The 18309-nt window shown below is 38.5% G+C and overlaps 1 protein-coding gene across 9 annotated transcripts in view; it reads left to right on the top strand.

Moving 5' to 3' along the window:
* tns1b (tensin 1b) overlaps nt 1-18309 on the top strand; it is a 322198-nt gene that overhangs the window by 75759 nt on the left and 228130 nt on the right. For 3 of the 9 annotated variants that reach the window (XM_079822506.1, XM_079822503.1, XM_079822501.1), the window contains exon 1: nt 17738-17997. The exons of the other annotated variants lie outside the window; for them this stretch is intronic. In XM_079822506.1, the coding sequence (XP_079678632.1) occupies nt 17917-17997 (81 nt within the window). In that variant the 5' untranslated portion in view covers nt 17738-17916. Of the gene's footprint in view, nt 1-17737; nt 17998-18309 lie in introns of those variants that run through there. 9 annotated transcript variants of the gene reach the window in all.

Below are 18309 nucleotides of genomic sequence, written 5' to 3'. Positions count from 1 at the left end.
GGTGTTGGGTAAGTTTAAGGGTAAAGTTAGGGACAGGTGTGGTGGTGTGGGTAAGTTTAAGGGTAAAGTTAGGGACAGGTGTGGTGGTGTGGGTAAGTTTAAGGGTAAAGTTAGGGACAGGTGTGGTGGTGTGAGTAAGTTTAAGGGTAAAGTTAGGGACAGGTGTGGTGGTATGGGTAAGTTTAAGGGTAAAGTTAGGGACAGGTGTGGTGGTGTGGGTAAGTTTAAGGGTAAAGTTAGGGACAGGTGTGGTGGTATGGGTAAGTTTAAGGGTAAAGTTAGGGACAGGTGTGGTGGTGTGAGTAAGTTTAAGGGTAAAGTTAGGGACAGGTGTGGTGGTATGGGTAAGTTTAAGGGTAAAGTTAGGGACAGGTGTGGTGGTGTGAGTAAGTTTAAGGGTAAAGTTAGGGACAGGTGTGGTGGTATGGGTAAGTTTAAGGGTAAAGTTAGGGACAGGTGAGGTGGTGTGGGTAAGTTTAAGGGTAAAGTTAGGGACGTGTGGTGGTATGGGTAAGTTTAAGGGTAAAGTTAGGGACAGGTGTGGTGGTGTGGGTAAGTTTAAGGGTAAAGTTAGGGACAGGTGTGGTGGTATGGGTAAGTTTAAGGGTAAAGTTAGGGACAGGTGTGGTGGTGTGGGTAAGTTTAAGGGTAAAGTTAGGGACGTGTGGTGGTGTGGGTAAGTTTAAGGGTAAAGTTAGGGTCAGTTGTGGTGGTGTGGGTAAGTTTAAGGGTAAAGTTAGGGACAGGTGTGGTGGTATGGGTAAGTTTTAGGGTAAAGTTAGGGACAGGTGTGGTGGTGTAGGTAAGTTTAAGGGTAAAGTTAGGGACAGGTGTGGTGGTATGGGTAAGTTTAAGGGTAAAGTTAGGGACAGGTGTGGTGGTGTGGGTAAGTTTAAGGGTAAAGTTAGGGACGTGTGGTGGTGTGGGTAAGTTTAAGGGTAAAGTTAGGGTCAGTTGTGGTGGTGTGGGTAAGTTTAAGGGTAAAGTTAGGGACAGGTGTGGTGGTGTGGGTAAGTTTAAGGGTAAAGTTAGGGACAGGTGTGGTGGTGTGAGTAAGTTTAAGGGTAAAGTTAGGGACAGGTGTGGTGGTGTAGGTAAGTTTAAGGGTAAAGTTAGGGACAGGTGTGGTGGTATGGGTAAGTTTAAGGGTAAAGTTAGGGACAGGTGTGGTGGTGTGGGTAAGTTTAAGGGTAAAGTTAGGGACGTGTGGTGGTGTGGGTAAGTTTAAGGGTAAAGTTAGGGTCAGTTGTGGTGGTGTGGGTAAGTTTAAGGGTAAAGTTAGGGACAGGTGTGGTGGTGTGGGTAAGTTTAAGGGTAAAGTTAGGGACAGGTGTGGTGGTGTGAGTAAGTTTAAGGGTAAAGTTAGGGACAGGTGTGGTGGTGTGGGTAAGTTAAGGGTAAAGTTAGGGACAGGTGTGGTGGTGTGGGTAAGTTTAAGGGTAAAGTTAGGGACGTGTGGTGGTATGGGTAAGTTTAAGGGTAAAGTTAGGGACAGGTGTGGTGGTGTGGGTAAGTTTAAGGGTAAAGTTAGGGACAGGTGTGGTTGTGTGGGTAAGTTTAAGGGTAAAGTTAGGGACGTGTGGTGGTGTGGGTAAGTTTAAGGGTAAAGTTAGGGACGTGTGGTGGTGTGGGTAAGTTTAAGGGTAAAGTTAGGGACTGGTGTGTTGGTATGGGTAAGTTTAAGGGTAAAGTTAGGGACGTGTGGTGGTGTGGGTAAGTTTAAGGGTAAAGTTAGGGACTGGTGTGGTGGTATGGCTAAGTTTAAGGGTAAAGTTAGGGACGTGTGGTGGTGTGGGTAAGTTTAAGGGTAAAGTTAGGGACTGGTGTGGTGGTATGGGTAAGTTTAAGGGTAAAGTTAGGGACGTGTGGTGGTGTGGGTAAGTTTAAGGGTAAAGTTAGGGACTGGTGTGGTGGTATGGGTAAGTTTAAGGGTAGGGTTAGGTGTAAGGGAAAGGTCAACAGTGTAATTCTAAAAGTAACTACGAAAATTAATTACAGATGTAATTACATGCAGGTGATTTTTAAAATGTAAGCGCTGTGTAAAAAACATGTATGTATACAATAAGTGCAGCGTATCAAATTATTAATTTCAATTAGTTAGTACTGTAACATGTGAGCAGGAATGAAGCTGAGTGAGAATCCAAGTGCAGCATAAACGATTTAATAACAAACAACATCAAAAGTAAATACAAGAACAAGGGTATCCAAAACCAGGCAGGAGGGTAACAACAGGAACACATACAGGAGCACAATCAACCGACAAACAACAACTGAAGCACAGAGGTATAAATAAACAAAAGGAAACAAGGATAACAAGATAACAAGGGGGAGTGGCTAATAGGCAACATCTGGGGAAACTAATCATGATGAAAAAAACTACAAAGGACTACAACACATGGCACAAGGCAGGAAGTAACAAAGGAGTCCACAAACACACCGGGAATTTATGACAAGTACATAGTAAAGGCCACCTAATATAAAGTGGGTCCAAAAATAAAAAAATTTGGCAAATGTTTTAATTAATTAATTTAAACTTATTTTAAAAAGTACTTATACTTGCATATGTAATTAAATATAAAGTTTAAGATTTTCAACTAAATGTAAATAATTCATTAATAATAATAAACAAAGTAGGCCTAGATGAAGAATCGTTTTGGAATCAGATCGTGACTCCCAGAATCAGAATCTGGATCGGATCGTGAGGTCCCTAAAGATTCCCACCCCTAGTAACCAGACAGTTGACGTTAGCCATTGATTTCCATAGTAGGACAAATAAATACTATGGTAGTCAATTCTTCAAAATATCATCTTTTGTGTTCAGCAGACGAAAGAAACTCATGCAGGTTTGGAACAACTTGAGGGTGAGTAAATGATGACAGAATTTTCAATTTTGGGTGAACTATCCCTTTAATAAACTTTAAAGAATCACTTTTTACAGTATAATATTAGAAATGCACTGAAATAACGGCTCACGAACAGAGAAAATAGGTTGAAAATATTAGCCTAAAACATTTGAGATGGAGAAAAGGAGCGTAGTAGTGCAGTTCTTTGCTGCACTCACATGCAAATAACTTAAACCAGTCCTGTCCACGCACATATATCTAACACGATTGCAAAATCTCTGCTGGATGTCGCATTTCTCCTCCCCAGCCCTGCTCTCCTCCTTTCCTGTCCTCCCATATTTCCTTCCTTCCTCCACTCCTTTCATCCTGATCCCTGTCCTCTAGCTAAAAAGCAATCGCTCCATCTCAGTCTGAACGGTCCCCAGTCTGTACTCGACCCCATTTGACACAGACTATCCACTCGGAGAGAACGAAAGAACGAGAAAGCTTTATTTCCATAATGGAGGCAATACGAATAATGCTTGTGTTTTATCTGCAAGGAAAGACTTTGCTGAAGGTCGAAGCCGCGTTGATGCAGAGCTGCGATGGATTTGATTATGCTGTGTGTTCTTCAGGCTCCTCCTCCAGTGTCTGTCACTCAGATTATCTTCAGCGCTCTGATGCTGTGTCTGTCAGCCATGATTCAGTTTGTCTTTTGGTGTGACAGTTGACATTTTTATCTGAGTTTAAGGGCATTTTCACACTAGAGCTTTTGGTTCTCAGGATGGCAGTGTTCAGATGGTTTGCTTTGAGTTAAACTGGTTTTGCACTCATAAAGTGGTAAAAAATGTATTGGATATTATTCTTACGTGGGCTGACAGGAAGTGTGACAATGCTGCACATTTTTCTTGAAATAAAGAAATTTAAATTTGCAGTAATGCAATAAAAAATACAGTAAAATCAGTAATATTGTGAAATATTATTACACTTTAAAACAACTTTTTTATATTTGAATATATTTTTTAATTGCATTTATTCCTGTGATGCAAAGCTGGATTTTCAGCATCATTACTCCAGTCTTCAGTGTCACATGATCCTTCAGAAATCAGTCTAATATGATGGTTTGAGATTTGCTGCTCAAGAAATATTCTTATTATCAATGTTGAAAACAGTTGAGCTGCTTAATATTTTTGGTTTCAAGACCATGTTAATTTTTTTTCATGATTCTTTGATGAATAGAAAGTTCAAAAGAACAGCATTTATTAGGAATATACATCTTTTTTTAAATTTTGAAAATTTGTCTTAATTGTCACTGATGTGTCTCTTATGCTCATCACCAAGGCTCCATTTTTTTTATTACACACACACACACACACACACACACACACACACACACACACACACACACACACACACACACACACACACACACACACACACACACACACACACACACACACACACACACACACACACACACACACACACACACACACACACACACACACACACACACACACACACACACACACACACACACACACACAATTATGATTTAAAGTTTTCATTTTGAATATATTATAAACTATAATTTATTCCTGTGATCAAAGCTGAATTTTCAGCATCATCACTTCAGTCTTCAGTGTCACATGATCCTTCAGAAATCATTATATTATTGTCACTTTGAGTTTAATGCATTATTATACTAAATAAAAGCATTAAAAGTAATAATTAAATAATTGTTTATTAATTTTCAATGGAGAAAATGTCTGTACTGATGTTATACATGTTGACTGTTAAAAGTACCAAATTTTTAACCCTGTTTTATACCAAATCTTGTACCATATTTTACATAATTTCTTTTTAAAACTAAAAACGTCCATAGAAGCTTGTTTGATAGTACAACTGGCCATAAACAGTTGCTAAGGTAGAATAAGTAAAAGCCTAATTTGAACGCCATCTGGGCTTGTTCTTTCTCAGTTCTCATCATGGACACTAGGGGTCACTCTGGCAGCTGTCGTCCTCTCATATAATTGGTCCATGACTCAGAAATGTACAGGAGGCCTTCTTTTGCACTCAATATACATAATCACTTCTGCAGGCTCATATACTGTGACAGAGAGTTTCCTTTCCACCGCTCTTATCTGTAAAGCTGTAAAGTGGCATGTTGACTGTGCTAATCTGTGTCTTTGTGGTGACCTCTTCTTCCCCTCAGTGATTTACAATGCATCACAACCTGAAGATATAGTGTGAGCAATTTATTTGTCTGAAACAATGATTGCAATTACAGTAGTAAAGATTTATTTCAGAGAATCTGTGCGTCTAGTGGGTGTGCATCTTTAGTTTAAGGCTATGTGTACATTAACCGGATGCATTTGAAAATGTCATTTTAAAACGCTCTCCGTCCACACTAGCGTTATCAAGCGTTTTCCAAAAGTCTCTTGTCCACACTGAAACGTCGGAAAACGCTAAATTTACATTATTGTGCATGCGTTAAAGGGATAGTTCACCCAAAAATTTTAATTATTTTATTTCATTTACTCATTTATATCATTTACTCACCCTCAAGTCATCCTAGGTGTATATGACATTCTTCTTTCGGACGAATAAAATCGGAGTTATATTACAAAAGTCCAGCATATCCAAGCATTAGAATTTGATTCATAGTTGCTCTGTTTTTGAAGTCTATAAAAAGTGAATCTGTTCATCAAATAATGTGCTCCACGCGGCTCTGGGGTGTTATTAAAGGCCTTCTGAAGCGAATCGATGCGTTTGTGTAAGAAAAATATCCATATTTAAAACTTTATAAAGTAAACTGTCAGCTGACCGCCTTCCCAGTTCAATTTATGGAAAAAGTGTTGAAAGTTCCCCTGCCGATCGAAAGACTAACGCGACCAGGTCCGCTTGTCATGACGTCACGTACGCATCTTGAGTTTCACTTTCAACATTCAACGCTTTTCCACAGAAGGCGGTCGGCCGAAAGTTTACTTGATAAAGTTTTAAATATGGATATTTTTCTTACACAAACGCATCGATCCGCTTCATAAGACCTTTAATAACACCCCAGAGCCGCGTGGAGCAGTTATTTGATGGGCAGATGCACTTTTTATGGACTTCAAAAACAGAGCAACTATTAATCCAATTCTAATGCTTGGATTAGCCTGGACTTTTGTAATATAACTCCGATTTTATTCGTCTGAAAGAAGAATATCATATACACCTAGGATGAGTAAATTATGGGCTAATTTTCATTTTTGAGTGAACTATCCCTTTAAACCTCTTAAAAGCTCACGAGATGACAGACAGAACTGGACATTATCAAGTTATCACACAATTCTTCTGGCAGAATCATTTTATTAAGCAAAATATCTCCCCTTTCACTGATGCACCCAGGTCGCACTTACTCACTCACTCACTCACCATTATATGTTCGGTCTAAAACGCAACTGCTGTCATGCTTTGCTACAGGACAGCGATTGCGTGTGCATTTTGTGTCCTCTTTGCAGGACTGTGAAATGAAGAGTGTGCGACGTAATATATTTTATACCTGGATAGCACTAGGGCTGGGCGATATGACCAAAAAAATTATATCTCTATGTTTTTCTATTTGGATTAAAAAAATCTGTATTTATTTTAATAATATTTTTTTGATATTGAAGGCTATAAACATATACATTGAATGTAATGTAGGCTGTGCAATATAGTATGTGCAAAAAGCGGGTTTACAATCTAAAAACTTTTTTCAAAATTATTAAACTATATATTAAAATAAAAACAAAAGCATATAGCCTACATTTGATTACCCCATTATAATGGTCACTTTCATCAAAATATACTTACTTGTAGGTTTAAAAATCCACATATGGCACATTTATTGTCCAACAACAAATATTTAAAAATATGTATATTTTAGTCAGAATTATTGCGTTCTTATTCTGTTACGCTCCGTCTGTTTGGCGCACACGGCGGCGCTCGTTCACGGAAGCCTGAATTTTAGCGGAGATTCACATGCCTTCTGCTCGTCCTCTCCAGACAGCAAAATGGACGTATTTGCATGCCTTTCTAACATTTACAGATGGAGAATATACATGTGAAATGTAAGTTATGCACTGAGGAAAGCACCACATTTCAAACGCATTAAACACCGCAAGTATTTATCTGTCTGTCAGGACAAGTAGCCCATCTCTCACAGCATCTGACTGGGCAAGCTGCTTTAAACCATACATGTTAACTATATCTTACCAGTTATTTTGAAGCCTTTAATATAAAGCATGCTTAGGACAAGTTGCATCATGCACTTTTCAGATGCGTTCATAGCAATATTTATATCGATATAAACGGTATTGCCTCATTCCATATCGTTGCTAAAAAATATATCGATATATTGTATCCTACAAACTCAATATACCGCCCAGCCCTACATAGCACATAACAGGAACAATAGTGGTATAAACATGAATACCTATTGGTACAATATGCGTCACATGAATAAACATGCGTCATTGTTTTCAAATACCTCGGTCTTCACAGTCCACACTACAACACGAAGACGGCGTTATCGAATTGATCCGCTTTGGAGAGTGTTTTCAAAAAGCTATGTTTTGGTTGACCTAAAACGCCTTCTCAATGTGGACGGAAGGCCAAAACGGAGAGAAAAATATAAGTTTTCAAACGAAAAAACGTATTAGTGTGGACATGGCCTAAGTCTAGTTCTTTCTGTGCATTGTATTTCACAGATTTAGAAAATAATCAAATGCAGACAACAACAATTGTGTCATTTTTGTAGATTTGGGCATTTACATGTGCGGTTAGAATAACAAACGCATTTAATCTAATAATCAAATAAAAAAGCATAGTATTTAGTCCCACATACAACATTCAAATTCTTGTATTACTGTATGTAAAAAGTGTTTGTGTAAGGTTTGGCTTCTTGCAGCACGTTGTTGAAAAGCCATTTTTGTTTCGCCCTGACTTTGAAAGTAGTATATTTTTGGTCAGTGACCAAACACCTCAATCCAGGGCACATTTTCATGTTTTACTTTATGAAACTGCAAATATGCCATGTAAACTATAGGACGGCCGGTCATACTAGATATTTGTGCAGGCACCTGTGGACTGTTGTGGGCAGCTTGAGTTACCTTCTCATATTTCCATTACAGAGCTTGCTATTACAGTAAAGACAGTTTGCTATTTTTATTGTTTTCCTGGCCTGAGATAGTGTAGATGTTGTTTGCTTCTAAGAGCACTAGTGAGGGTTTTGGAGTCATTCTGTATGCTCTATGAGTGTGTTCAGGTAATAGTGTTCAATGTCTTGACTTGTAAATAAACAAGATAATTTCACCCAGGAACCAGGAAGGCCTTGACATCCACGATGCAGCGCTAATTACCATTTTCTAAACTATAGTGAATAAACTCTGATAATGTGAGAAAATGTTGAAGGTGTCTGAATACATTTTGGTTTGACTTTATGAAGAGTAGATGCAAAAGCCTCTAAAAGATACTTCGGTCAAAAATGAGATAACGATACTGAGTGAATGCTCATCGCATATAGTATGCGTTCATAAAATACTTTCACTTCAAACCCACTAAATCCCAGCCTCAGCCCATTCAGAAGTACTGGTACTTAGGTAGAAACCTATACATAGAAGCCTGACAAAAATGCTTATTTTAAAGAAAAACGTCAGACGGACTTAGAGGCTTTTGCATCTGAAGTCTTCATATATACATATACATATACATATACATATACATATACATATATATATATATGAAGACTTCAGATGCAAAAGCCTCTAAGTCCGTCTGACGTTTTTCTTTAAAATAAGCATTTTTGTCAGGCTTCTATGTATAGGTTTCTACCTAAGTACCAGTACTTCTGAATGGGCTGAGGCTGGGATTTAGTGGGTTTGAAGTGAAAGTATTTTATGAACGCATACTATATGCGATGAGCATTCACTCAGTATCGTTATCTCATTTTTGACCGAAGTATCTTTTAGAGGCTTTTGCATCTACTCTTCATAAAGTCAAACCAAAATGTATTCAGACACCTTCAACATTTTCTCACATTATCAGAGTTTATTCACTATAGTTTAGAAAATGGTAATAAAATATGACAAGAACTGTGTCAGAACAAATTCATCTTGATAGTGTCATAACTTTCATAGAAAGGTATGTAATGGATTACAATCAACCAATCAGCTGTCAGCTGGTAAATTTAAGTACACAATTAGATAATTCCAATTTAGGTCAACCAATGACCAAGCAATGCTTCATTTTGTTCAGTCTGTGGTGTAAAAGGTCACATTAGCAATTAAAGAAAAAACAATGCTGCAAACATGATCAGGTCAAAATATCTGAATAATTTTGGTCCCAAATTTGTATAAATTTTACTGGTAGTCACTGTATGAATTTTTTTTTGTCTAATATTTAACAGTTTACTTTATTTTGCTATCCTCACTTACATAAATGAACTATAGTGTCCTTTACCAACTAGTAAAAAAATATATCTGGTGTCTGAATAATTTTTGGTTTGACTGTATGTATGTATGTATGTATGGATGTATGTGTCTGTTAAAAACGCACGCTCGCACACGCACGCACGCACGCACGCACGCACGCACGCACGCACGCACGCACGCACACACACACACACAAACACGTTTGTATTATTATGATTTAAAATAACCATTTTCTTTTTGAATATATATCAAAATGTAATTTTTTCCTGTGACGCAAAGCAGAATTTTCAGCATCATTACTCCAGTCTTCAGTGTCACATGATCCTTCAGAAATCATTCTGATATGATGATTTGCTGCTCAAGAAACATTTATTTACAGTTGTGAATTATATATTTTTCAGGATTCTTTGATATAGAATAGAAAGTTCAAAAGAACAGCATTTATCTGAAAGAGAAAGCTTAAATGTTTGTTACATACCTATTCAGTCTAGGGTTAAAAGGAACTTGTAACAGAATACGATTGGTGTGATGTGTGGAGACAGCAAGATTCAGTTCCCAACCCCAATTAACAAAAAACTTGCTGCAACAATTAAGATCTTTTATTTCAAATATGGGAGGATTGAGGCTTCAAGAGGGGGCAAGGCCAAAACAACAAACATAAACCCTCTAACTACTATTAGGGAGAAACTAAAAGAAAAGAAAAATACAATACAAATACACTGACTCCCTAACTAACCTAAACAGGAGAAAACAGAATATAAAGAAAATGGCACCCACCTCTCTACTAATCCTTTCCCCAAAGAATTAACAATATAAACTTGGTAGATAAAAGACCATAACAAAAGTAGATACAAACAGAATGACTTACAAAAACAAAAGGAAAAGGGTTCTCTTGTCGTGGGCGCCAGTCACCACAAGAACATTAACGCAATAAAAACTCAATCAACAAGGTTTCTCTTTAAAGAAAAGAAAGAAAACTGATAAAGTTAAGGTTGAGAAGCGAAGCCTCACAGAGCAGCCCTCCACACACATAGAATTTAATACTTTTATTCAGCAAGTATGCATTTAATTGGTCAAAAGTGACGGTAATGATATTTATAATGTAACAAAAGATTCTATTTCAAGTGAATGTTAATCATTCTATTTATAAAATAATCCTGACATTTTTTACACAACTGTTTTCAACATTGATAATGATAATAAATGTGTCTTGATCATCAAATCATCATATTAGAATGATTTCTGAAGGATCATGTGACACTGAAGACCGGAGGAATTCAGCTTTGATCACAGGAATAAATTACATTTGAAAATATATTAAAATAGAAAACAGTTACTTAAAATGTTAATAATATTTCGCATTATTACTGCTTTTTATTTATTTTTTTATCAAATACATGCAGCCTTGGTGAACATAAGAGACATTAAAAACATTTTAAAAAGTCATACGACCACAAACTTTTGAATGGCAGTATGGTATATCGCATACAGTTAGTTATTCCCAGTTATTTATTTATATATATTTTTACACTGAAGTGTGTCACTTCGGTTTTCAGTGTCAATGCGTACCGGAGATTGTAATTGTAGGTTTCTTTTTTTTACATCACAAAAAACAACTTTTAACAGCGATGTGCAGACACTGTAAAGGGTCAGATGAATCATTAAAACATTTAATGCAAGAGGGCATGTTTTAAACCTTTTTTTATGTGAATAGTTGACTCACCTTTTTTTAATGGATTTAAATTGATTCATGCAAATTAATCAAACTTACCAATTGTAATTTTCGCAATTTTCTCTACTTAGGTTTGAGTCAGAGAAAATATTAAAACTTCATTAGATCATTGGAAATGCATTGTGAATTGTCATAATATCATCCAGCAGTGCATTTCATTACTGTAGCTTCAGCTGTGTTCATGTTCCTTGCTGTAAAGAAAGGCTCAGCTCTTCAAATCATCCCTTTTCCCCCTGTTTTGACCCCAATCTCCTCTAATGCGCTGCATCTGAGGCCGGATATTATTTCCTATATTGTATTGCTTCTCATCTGATTCATGTTCTCGAAATAGAGCCGAGTGAAAGCGCATCAGGACCGTTCTGTGTGTGTATATTTAGCCGGTCTATTGACCAGAGCGGAACTCATAAAGGGATTGATCTGCTTGAAGAATAAAAATGGATGCTTTTACAGCCTCGGGCTTTGAGGTGCTGTGGGGAACTGGTGGTTTTCCTTGTGACAAAGTTAATCAAACTGGGACTAATCCGGCACTGTCGTATCATCTGGCTTCTTGCCTGACTAAATCTCAGAGACATTAGCAGGTGTAGAGGCATCAGTAAGACACAGTGAATCGTAAGAACGAGACCTCAGAGTTAACGGCAATTATTGAAACACATCTCGCAGATGGTTGCGCATGATTCTGCTATGGTCCATAAAAGTGGATATTTGTCTCGTCAGCCTTTGCAAACCTTTCTTACTTTGCTACATTTGACTGTCAGCAAACACTCTGGTCCAATTTGCAGTTTATTCTGTTTAAGGAAAGAGAAGAAAAGAAAAAAGCAACACACCATGTGCCATGTAGGGCTGGGAAGATAATTTAATTCATTGTTACCACAAAAGTAGACTGGTGTAGATATATAATTATACCACCGTGATCAGTTGATTACAAACAATTGGTCGATCATTGTCATGCCACAAACGCCTAGGGTCCATTCTCCATACGCCGCTAACTCAGTTAGCTGGATTTAATTGTTGATGAGTGGCATGATCTTGGATTGTTTGGTTCTTCGACGCTCATCCTGGACTTAGCAACAGGTCCGTAAACTCAAACCTGCTCGGGAGCATCTTATTTCATGTAAATAGGATTAGATTGCATCTTTTTAAGCGGCATTGACAGTTAAAATGTGTCCCAACCACTGCTACTTTATTAAGAGTTCATTACTGAACCAGGGGCAAAAATCATTTTAAATAATAATTATAATAATATAAAAATGTATTTGAAAATAATATTATAATGTTGTGTAGTCTATAATACTATAAATAATAATAATAATTTGTTACATTTATTTGGCGCTTTTCTAGGCACTCAAAGCTCTTTATATAGAATGGGGGAATCTCCTCAACCACCACTATAGTCACAGCCACTTGATTGAGAGATTTATTTGTGATGGACTTATTACTTTACAATTTATTATTAAAATGATCATTTTATAATTTTATTTACACACATATGCAGTTAATCTGTGCCATGCATTAATTGAGTGGTGACAGATATTATGCGAGTGTCTTAATGCCAAGATAACTTGATCTTGACCCTTAAGAAACTTTCGTGGATAGATATATGTTTTTAGTATATTAGTGCTGTCACGTAACAAATCTGCTTCAACGGTAAAATTGAATGGTTGCTTGGCTGTTTCCTTATAAAGGTCCAGAAATTCGCCAAGTTTTTCATCAGGTGTCTTTTTTAATTATATGATGTCCCTACATTGCTGTCTTTACACCAGCCAATCGCTTCACTGCTGATCGTGGTTTTAGAGTATCAATATATACGGTATCTGCCCTCTTCAGGGAACACAAGAACGCACAGTAATCTCAGATAATTAATCCAGATATTTTAATCCAATCCGCAAATTCGTTTGAAGAACCAAATTAACCAGAGATCAGTTATGACAATTAGAAGATCTGGCCTGGGATCTGTCAAATCATCTCAGATGTATTAAGCGAGGTATGAAGAACGGACCTCTAGTCAGTTAGTGACGTCTGTTAATCTAGATTTATTAGTAATAATTATGATTATTGTTATATTTAATTTTGTAATGTTTATAATTATCAACATTTAATAATTTAATTTATAATGGTATTTCATTTCATTTCATTTTTTAAATTAAATTAAATTAATTATTTAAATGGGTTTATCTTGCACTATTTTTGAGACTTCTTAAAAATATTTGTACATTCATCTGTAAATTGTTGACGTTTGGCATGATCTTGGATTGTTTGGTTCTTTGACGCTCATCCTGGACTTGCTGTCATAGCAACAGGTCCGTAAACTCAAACCTGCTCTGGAGCAGTCGTGGGGCAGTTTTGGGGCAGTTTTTGGGGCAGTTTTTGGGGCAGTCGTGGCCTAATGGTTAGAGAGTCGGACTTGTAACCGGAAGGTTGCGGGTTCGAGTCTCCAGTCCGGCAGGAATTGTCGGTGGGGGGAGTGAATAACCAGAGCTCTCCTCCACCCTCAATTCCACGACTGAGGTGACCCTTGAGCAAGGCACCGAACCCCCAACTGCTCCCCGGGCACGGCAGCAATATGGCTGCCCACTGCTCCTGGTGTGTGTTCACGGTGTGTGTGTTCACTACTGTGTGTGTGCACTTGGATGGGTTAAATGAAGAGCACAAATTCCAAGTATGGGTCACCATACTTGGCCACACGTCACTTAACTAACTTTTTTTTTTTTCACAACTTTTTTTTAAATGTACCTGATTTTTTCACTCAATCTAGCTGTTTTTGAATTCAAGAATGTATCTAAATCATTAAATCCCTTAATATTGGTTAATCAACCAGTCATTCTAACCAACCAACTAGTTGCAACTTGCCCTAAACCAAATTCTAATCCTACCCTATAGTAAGTACACGATGTTAAAGGGATAGTTCACCCAAAAACGAAAATTTGATGTTTTTCTGCTTACCCCTAAGGCATCCAAGATGTAGGTGTCTTCGTTTCTTCAGTAGAACACAAATGAAGATTTTTAACTCCAACCGTTGCTGTGTGTCACTAATATAATGCTTGTCAATGGGGTCGAATTATATTAGAGTAAAAAAAACATGGACAGACAACTTCAAATTAAACCCCGCAGCTCGTGGCGACACATTGATGTCTTAAGACACGAAACGATCGGTTTCTGAGAGAAACCCAACGGTATTTATGGAAATATATCACCTCATATCAGACGAACGCTTCAGCTCTCCAGACTGCCATCACTTCCCGTGAGTGAGGTCAAATAGCAGCCGGATCATAGATATATACATAGATTCCTCATTAGTGCCTGCGTGGATCATGGCGTGGATCGCTCGAATGAGGTATCTACGTATACATATCTATGACCCGGCCGCTATTTTGACCTCACTCACGGGAAGTGATGGCAGTCTGGAGAGCTAAAGCATTCGTCTGATATGAGGTGATATATTTCCATAAATACCGTTGGGTTTCTCTCAGAAAAAAACATAAAATTTTCGTTTTTGGGTGAACTATCCCTTTAATTAATATTAATCAGTAATTAAATATATAATTACACTGTTACGATGATACCCTATAAAAAAAATGTTACCTAGTTCTGCTTGTGGATATCTAGTCTACTTGCTACTGAATGCCAAAATAACTAACGTGGTACATTTTGGAAAATACATTTGGATCTTTCTCAAAAGCCATTATCACTTTGTGTGTAGATGGTAACCGCCATTCTGTGAAACTTGTGTGTGATTCACCTCTACCCTTTATTGTTGGCATGAAATACTTTCTCATGAGAGTTTCTGAAGCTTAAATATTTACCCCGCTAGACATTTGCCATGTTTACAGGCATTTTTGTGCACCCTGACTGTCTGAATTAGCTTGTCTGTGGCTAATGCAACCCCTAATTACAAATGTGTCCACCATGTGCCATGATGGACGGGGTAAATGTCTGTGAAACCAAACAAGCCTGACCCTAGGAGGGGTTTCATCTCATCAGTGTGATGAGGAGGAAATGCCAAGGGATTACAGACACCATCCGGAGACGGAGAGACACCCACAGAGAGACCACCTTCCCCTCCAGCAGGCCAGCGAAGGTTTGATGTGACTGTAATGAAGCTCTCAGCCCTGCTCTGTTTGCTGTTTGGGTTGCTGTGTGTTTGATGGCCCAGAAAAGCAACACGCTCGCAGCCTCACTGATATCTGGGGCAGAGACATGTAGCCGTGACATTAAAGGAGATTTACAGACCCAGAGGAAAAAAATCATTGCTCAGAGGTTGCTCTTTCCAGGCTTGTGGAGTCCTCAATCATGTGTCATTTAAAAATGGATTTTGTTTCTCTTAGAATTCCTTAGGAGACATATAAAAAGACACGCATGACACTATAGTTTATGTGTAGTAAGAGTGCATATATATACATATACATAGTATTGCTCAGATCAGAGCTTAAAGAATTTGATGAGAAGTAATTGAGTTTATATTGAACTTTTGATTGCAGATCTTGTCTATTCTAAGCACCGTTTGAGACATTTTTGAGCTCTCAAACACTAGTGGAGATGCATGGAAATTACTGCAAATCTGAGAAGATTAAGTCTCAATTTGCTCTCTCGTTGTTTTCTAGGAGAAACTATTGAGATATTATTTCATTTGTAACTTCTTTCGAATAGGTGCATTTCTCAGACATTTCTCTTTGATAACTCAGAAGTCTTAATGGAGTTTGCATAGATGTTTAATTTAAGTATTAACTTTACATTTACATTTATACATTTGGCAGACGCTTTTATCCAAAACTTACAGTGCCCTTATTACAGGGACAATCCCCCTGGAGCAACATGGAGTAAAGTGCCTTGCTCAAGGACACACTAGTGGTGACCGCTGGGATCGAACCAGCAACCTTCTGCGTATCAGTTCCATGGTTTAACCCACCGAACCACCATCTCACTTTGTCTCTGATGTTTCATAGTAAAAGACACAGACAGTTTTGTTGTATAGTCTTGGAATAATCTGATGAGAAATGTTTGAGTTCATATTGAGATTTTTGACTTTGATTTCAGACTTTACCTTGTCAGATCTGAGCACAGTTTGAGAAATTGAGATTTCATCAGAAACTCCAGAGGTGACATATAGGATTGCTGCAAAACTGAGAAGCTAAAGTATTAATTTGCTCTCCATTTAATCTCATTGTCTATGAGAAGCAGATATTACAACCTCATTTGTAAATCGTCTTTACTAGGTGCCCAGAGGAATAATGTATTTCTCAGACATTGCTCTTTTATAAAACAGGAGTCCTAATGGCGTTCGCGAAGATGTTTCACTTAAGTATTAACTTTGTCTCAGATGTTTCTCCTGATGAACACAAATGAGACAATTGTTGTTATGCATTAAGAGTTTTCTGTTTTAAAATGAATATGGATGGTCTTGGAAGAATTTAGTTTGTTGTGGCCCATTTTGATGCTCAAAGATTCTTCAGCTCAGATCATATTCAAGTCTTTTGACTCTGTTGCCAACGTTGTTGAGATCTCCTCCTCTCTTATCTGAAACTCTGGAAACGTAACATTATGGAGTCTTTTCCTGATACTTGAGATGCAGGTGACTCAATCCAGGAGAAACAATTGAGACTTAAAGGTCCCATGGCATGGCATTTTTCTATTATTTTATAATGTTTCCTGAGGTGTACTTATATTATTAGTATGACTTTTACATCATAAAATGTCATAATTTAGAAATAAAAGGCATTTTTTCTATACTGCTGTTTGCCCTGTGGCTGAAGGCCCTGCTTCAAGAGGCGTGTCTGCTGTGAGACTTCAGTAAAAACGCCCACTGTTGTGATTGGCTGACATCTTTGCATTTTAAATGAGCGGAGGGGGCGTGGTTTAACAAGGTCTAAGAGGCACGAGCAGGCACGAGCTGCTGCCAGAGAGACGGATGGACCTGAGTTCACTTCAGATCAGTTATCAGCATGTCTGAACTGTTTTAGTTACAGCATATACTTCAGGTTATTAGTATATTTCTAGTCGGAGGGACTGTCACTCATGTCAGAAAGTTAGTAACTTTAGTAAATTATGGATCAGCGCTGACTGGAGACGCGAACCGTTTAGAACGATTCAGTCCGATTTGGTGAACTGATTCGGTTCACTAAAAAGAACTGGTTCAAAAGAAAGATCGTTCGCGAACCGGACATCACTAATGTACCAGAGACGGAGCTCAGCGATTGCTAACAAAGTTATTTATAGTAACTACTGAGTTATGAGAGGGAGGTAACCGTTCCTGCTTGGACGTCAAACCAGGAGACTTCAGGATTGGCTCGTCTGGCCTGTCATTTTCTCAAAGGCAGAGAGAGACAGCCAGAACTCGGGTTTACACCGATCAACATTTCTATCCACTTGGGGACAATATTCGGGCTAGGGGAACTCATATTAATGTTGAAAAACCTCATAAAATGAAAATGTCATGCCATGGGACCTTTTAAGGAGATCCTGCTTTCCTGTGGGTATGTTTGACTCCAGGATAAGCTAGAGGGGTTTGAGATGAGAACGAGCGAGCACACTTTGAGAAAAGCTGCTCATGGGGGGAGGTTAGAGAGGAAAGCAGGGGGTGGAAGATATGAATGAAAGTAAGACTGAAGAGAGAGACACGGAGAGAGGAGGGGCTAAAGCCGACAAGGAGAGCAGTGGGGAGAAATAAAGAGGCTCTCAGTCACCTCCCCCTCTCTCCTGTGGAGCCGAGCTATACATGACCCCAAAAGAGAGAGAGAGACGGAGGGAGGGCTCCTGGAATAAGTGCGCGGCGAGGAGGACAGCAGCAGCAGTTGATGCAGCTCTCCTCAGCATGTCATGGATCTGTGGAGCGTTGTGAGACCAGCGTGTGGAATAGTTATGTGTTCTCAGCAGGATCCTGAGGAGAGAAAGCCGACAGCCTGATCTCGTGATGCCATCCGTGTCTCTCAACTTGCCAGCCGCGCTGGCCGGCCGCTCACGCACCTGGGTCTGCCTGTCCTGCATGTTCTGGGTGAGCCGTGGGTCAGTCCACTTGACTGGGGCAGGTGGGATTGGGGGAGAGAGAATTTTCCAGGATAACTCGATGAATTAGATCAGTGCGGGCGCCAAGGGCTGCTTGTTTTATTGTGCATGTCACATTTTAAGTGTCTTTCACTGTTTTGGCGCAAAGGGATGCATTTTTCTGGCGGTTCACTAGCCTCTCGCTTTATGTTGTGTTTTTAAGGAAAGCTTTGAACATTTTGTCATGATTTGTTCACCTCCTTGAAACGGCAAAAGAAAAATCATGCTAGAATGGTTGTGGAAGAATGTCCAAGCTGCTCTG

Source organism: Gobio gobio (genome assembly GCF_949357685.1).
Source record: "Gobio gobio genome assembly, chromosome: 7".
NCBI lineage: Eukaryota > Metazoa > Chordata > Actinopteri > Cypriniformes > Gobionidae > Gobio > Gobio gobio.
Note: the sequence above shows the minus strand (reverse complement) of the source record. Positions and strands in the feature narration are given on the sequence as shown.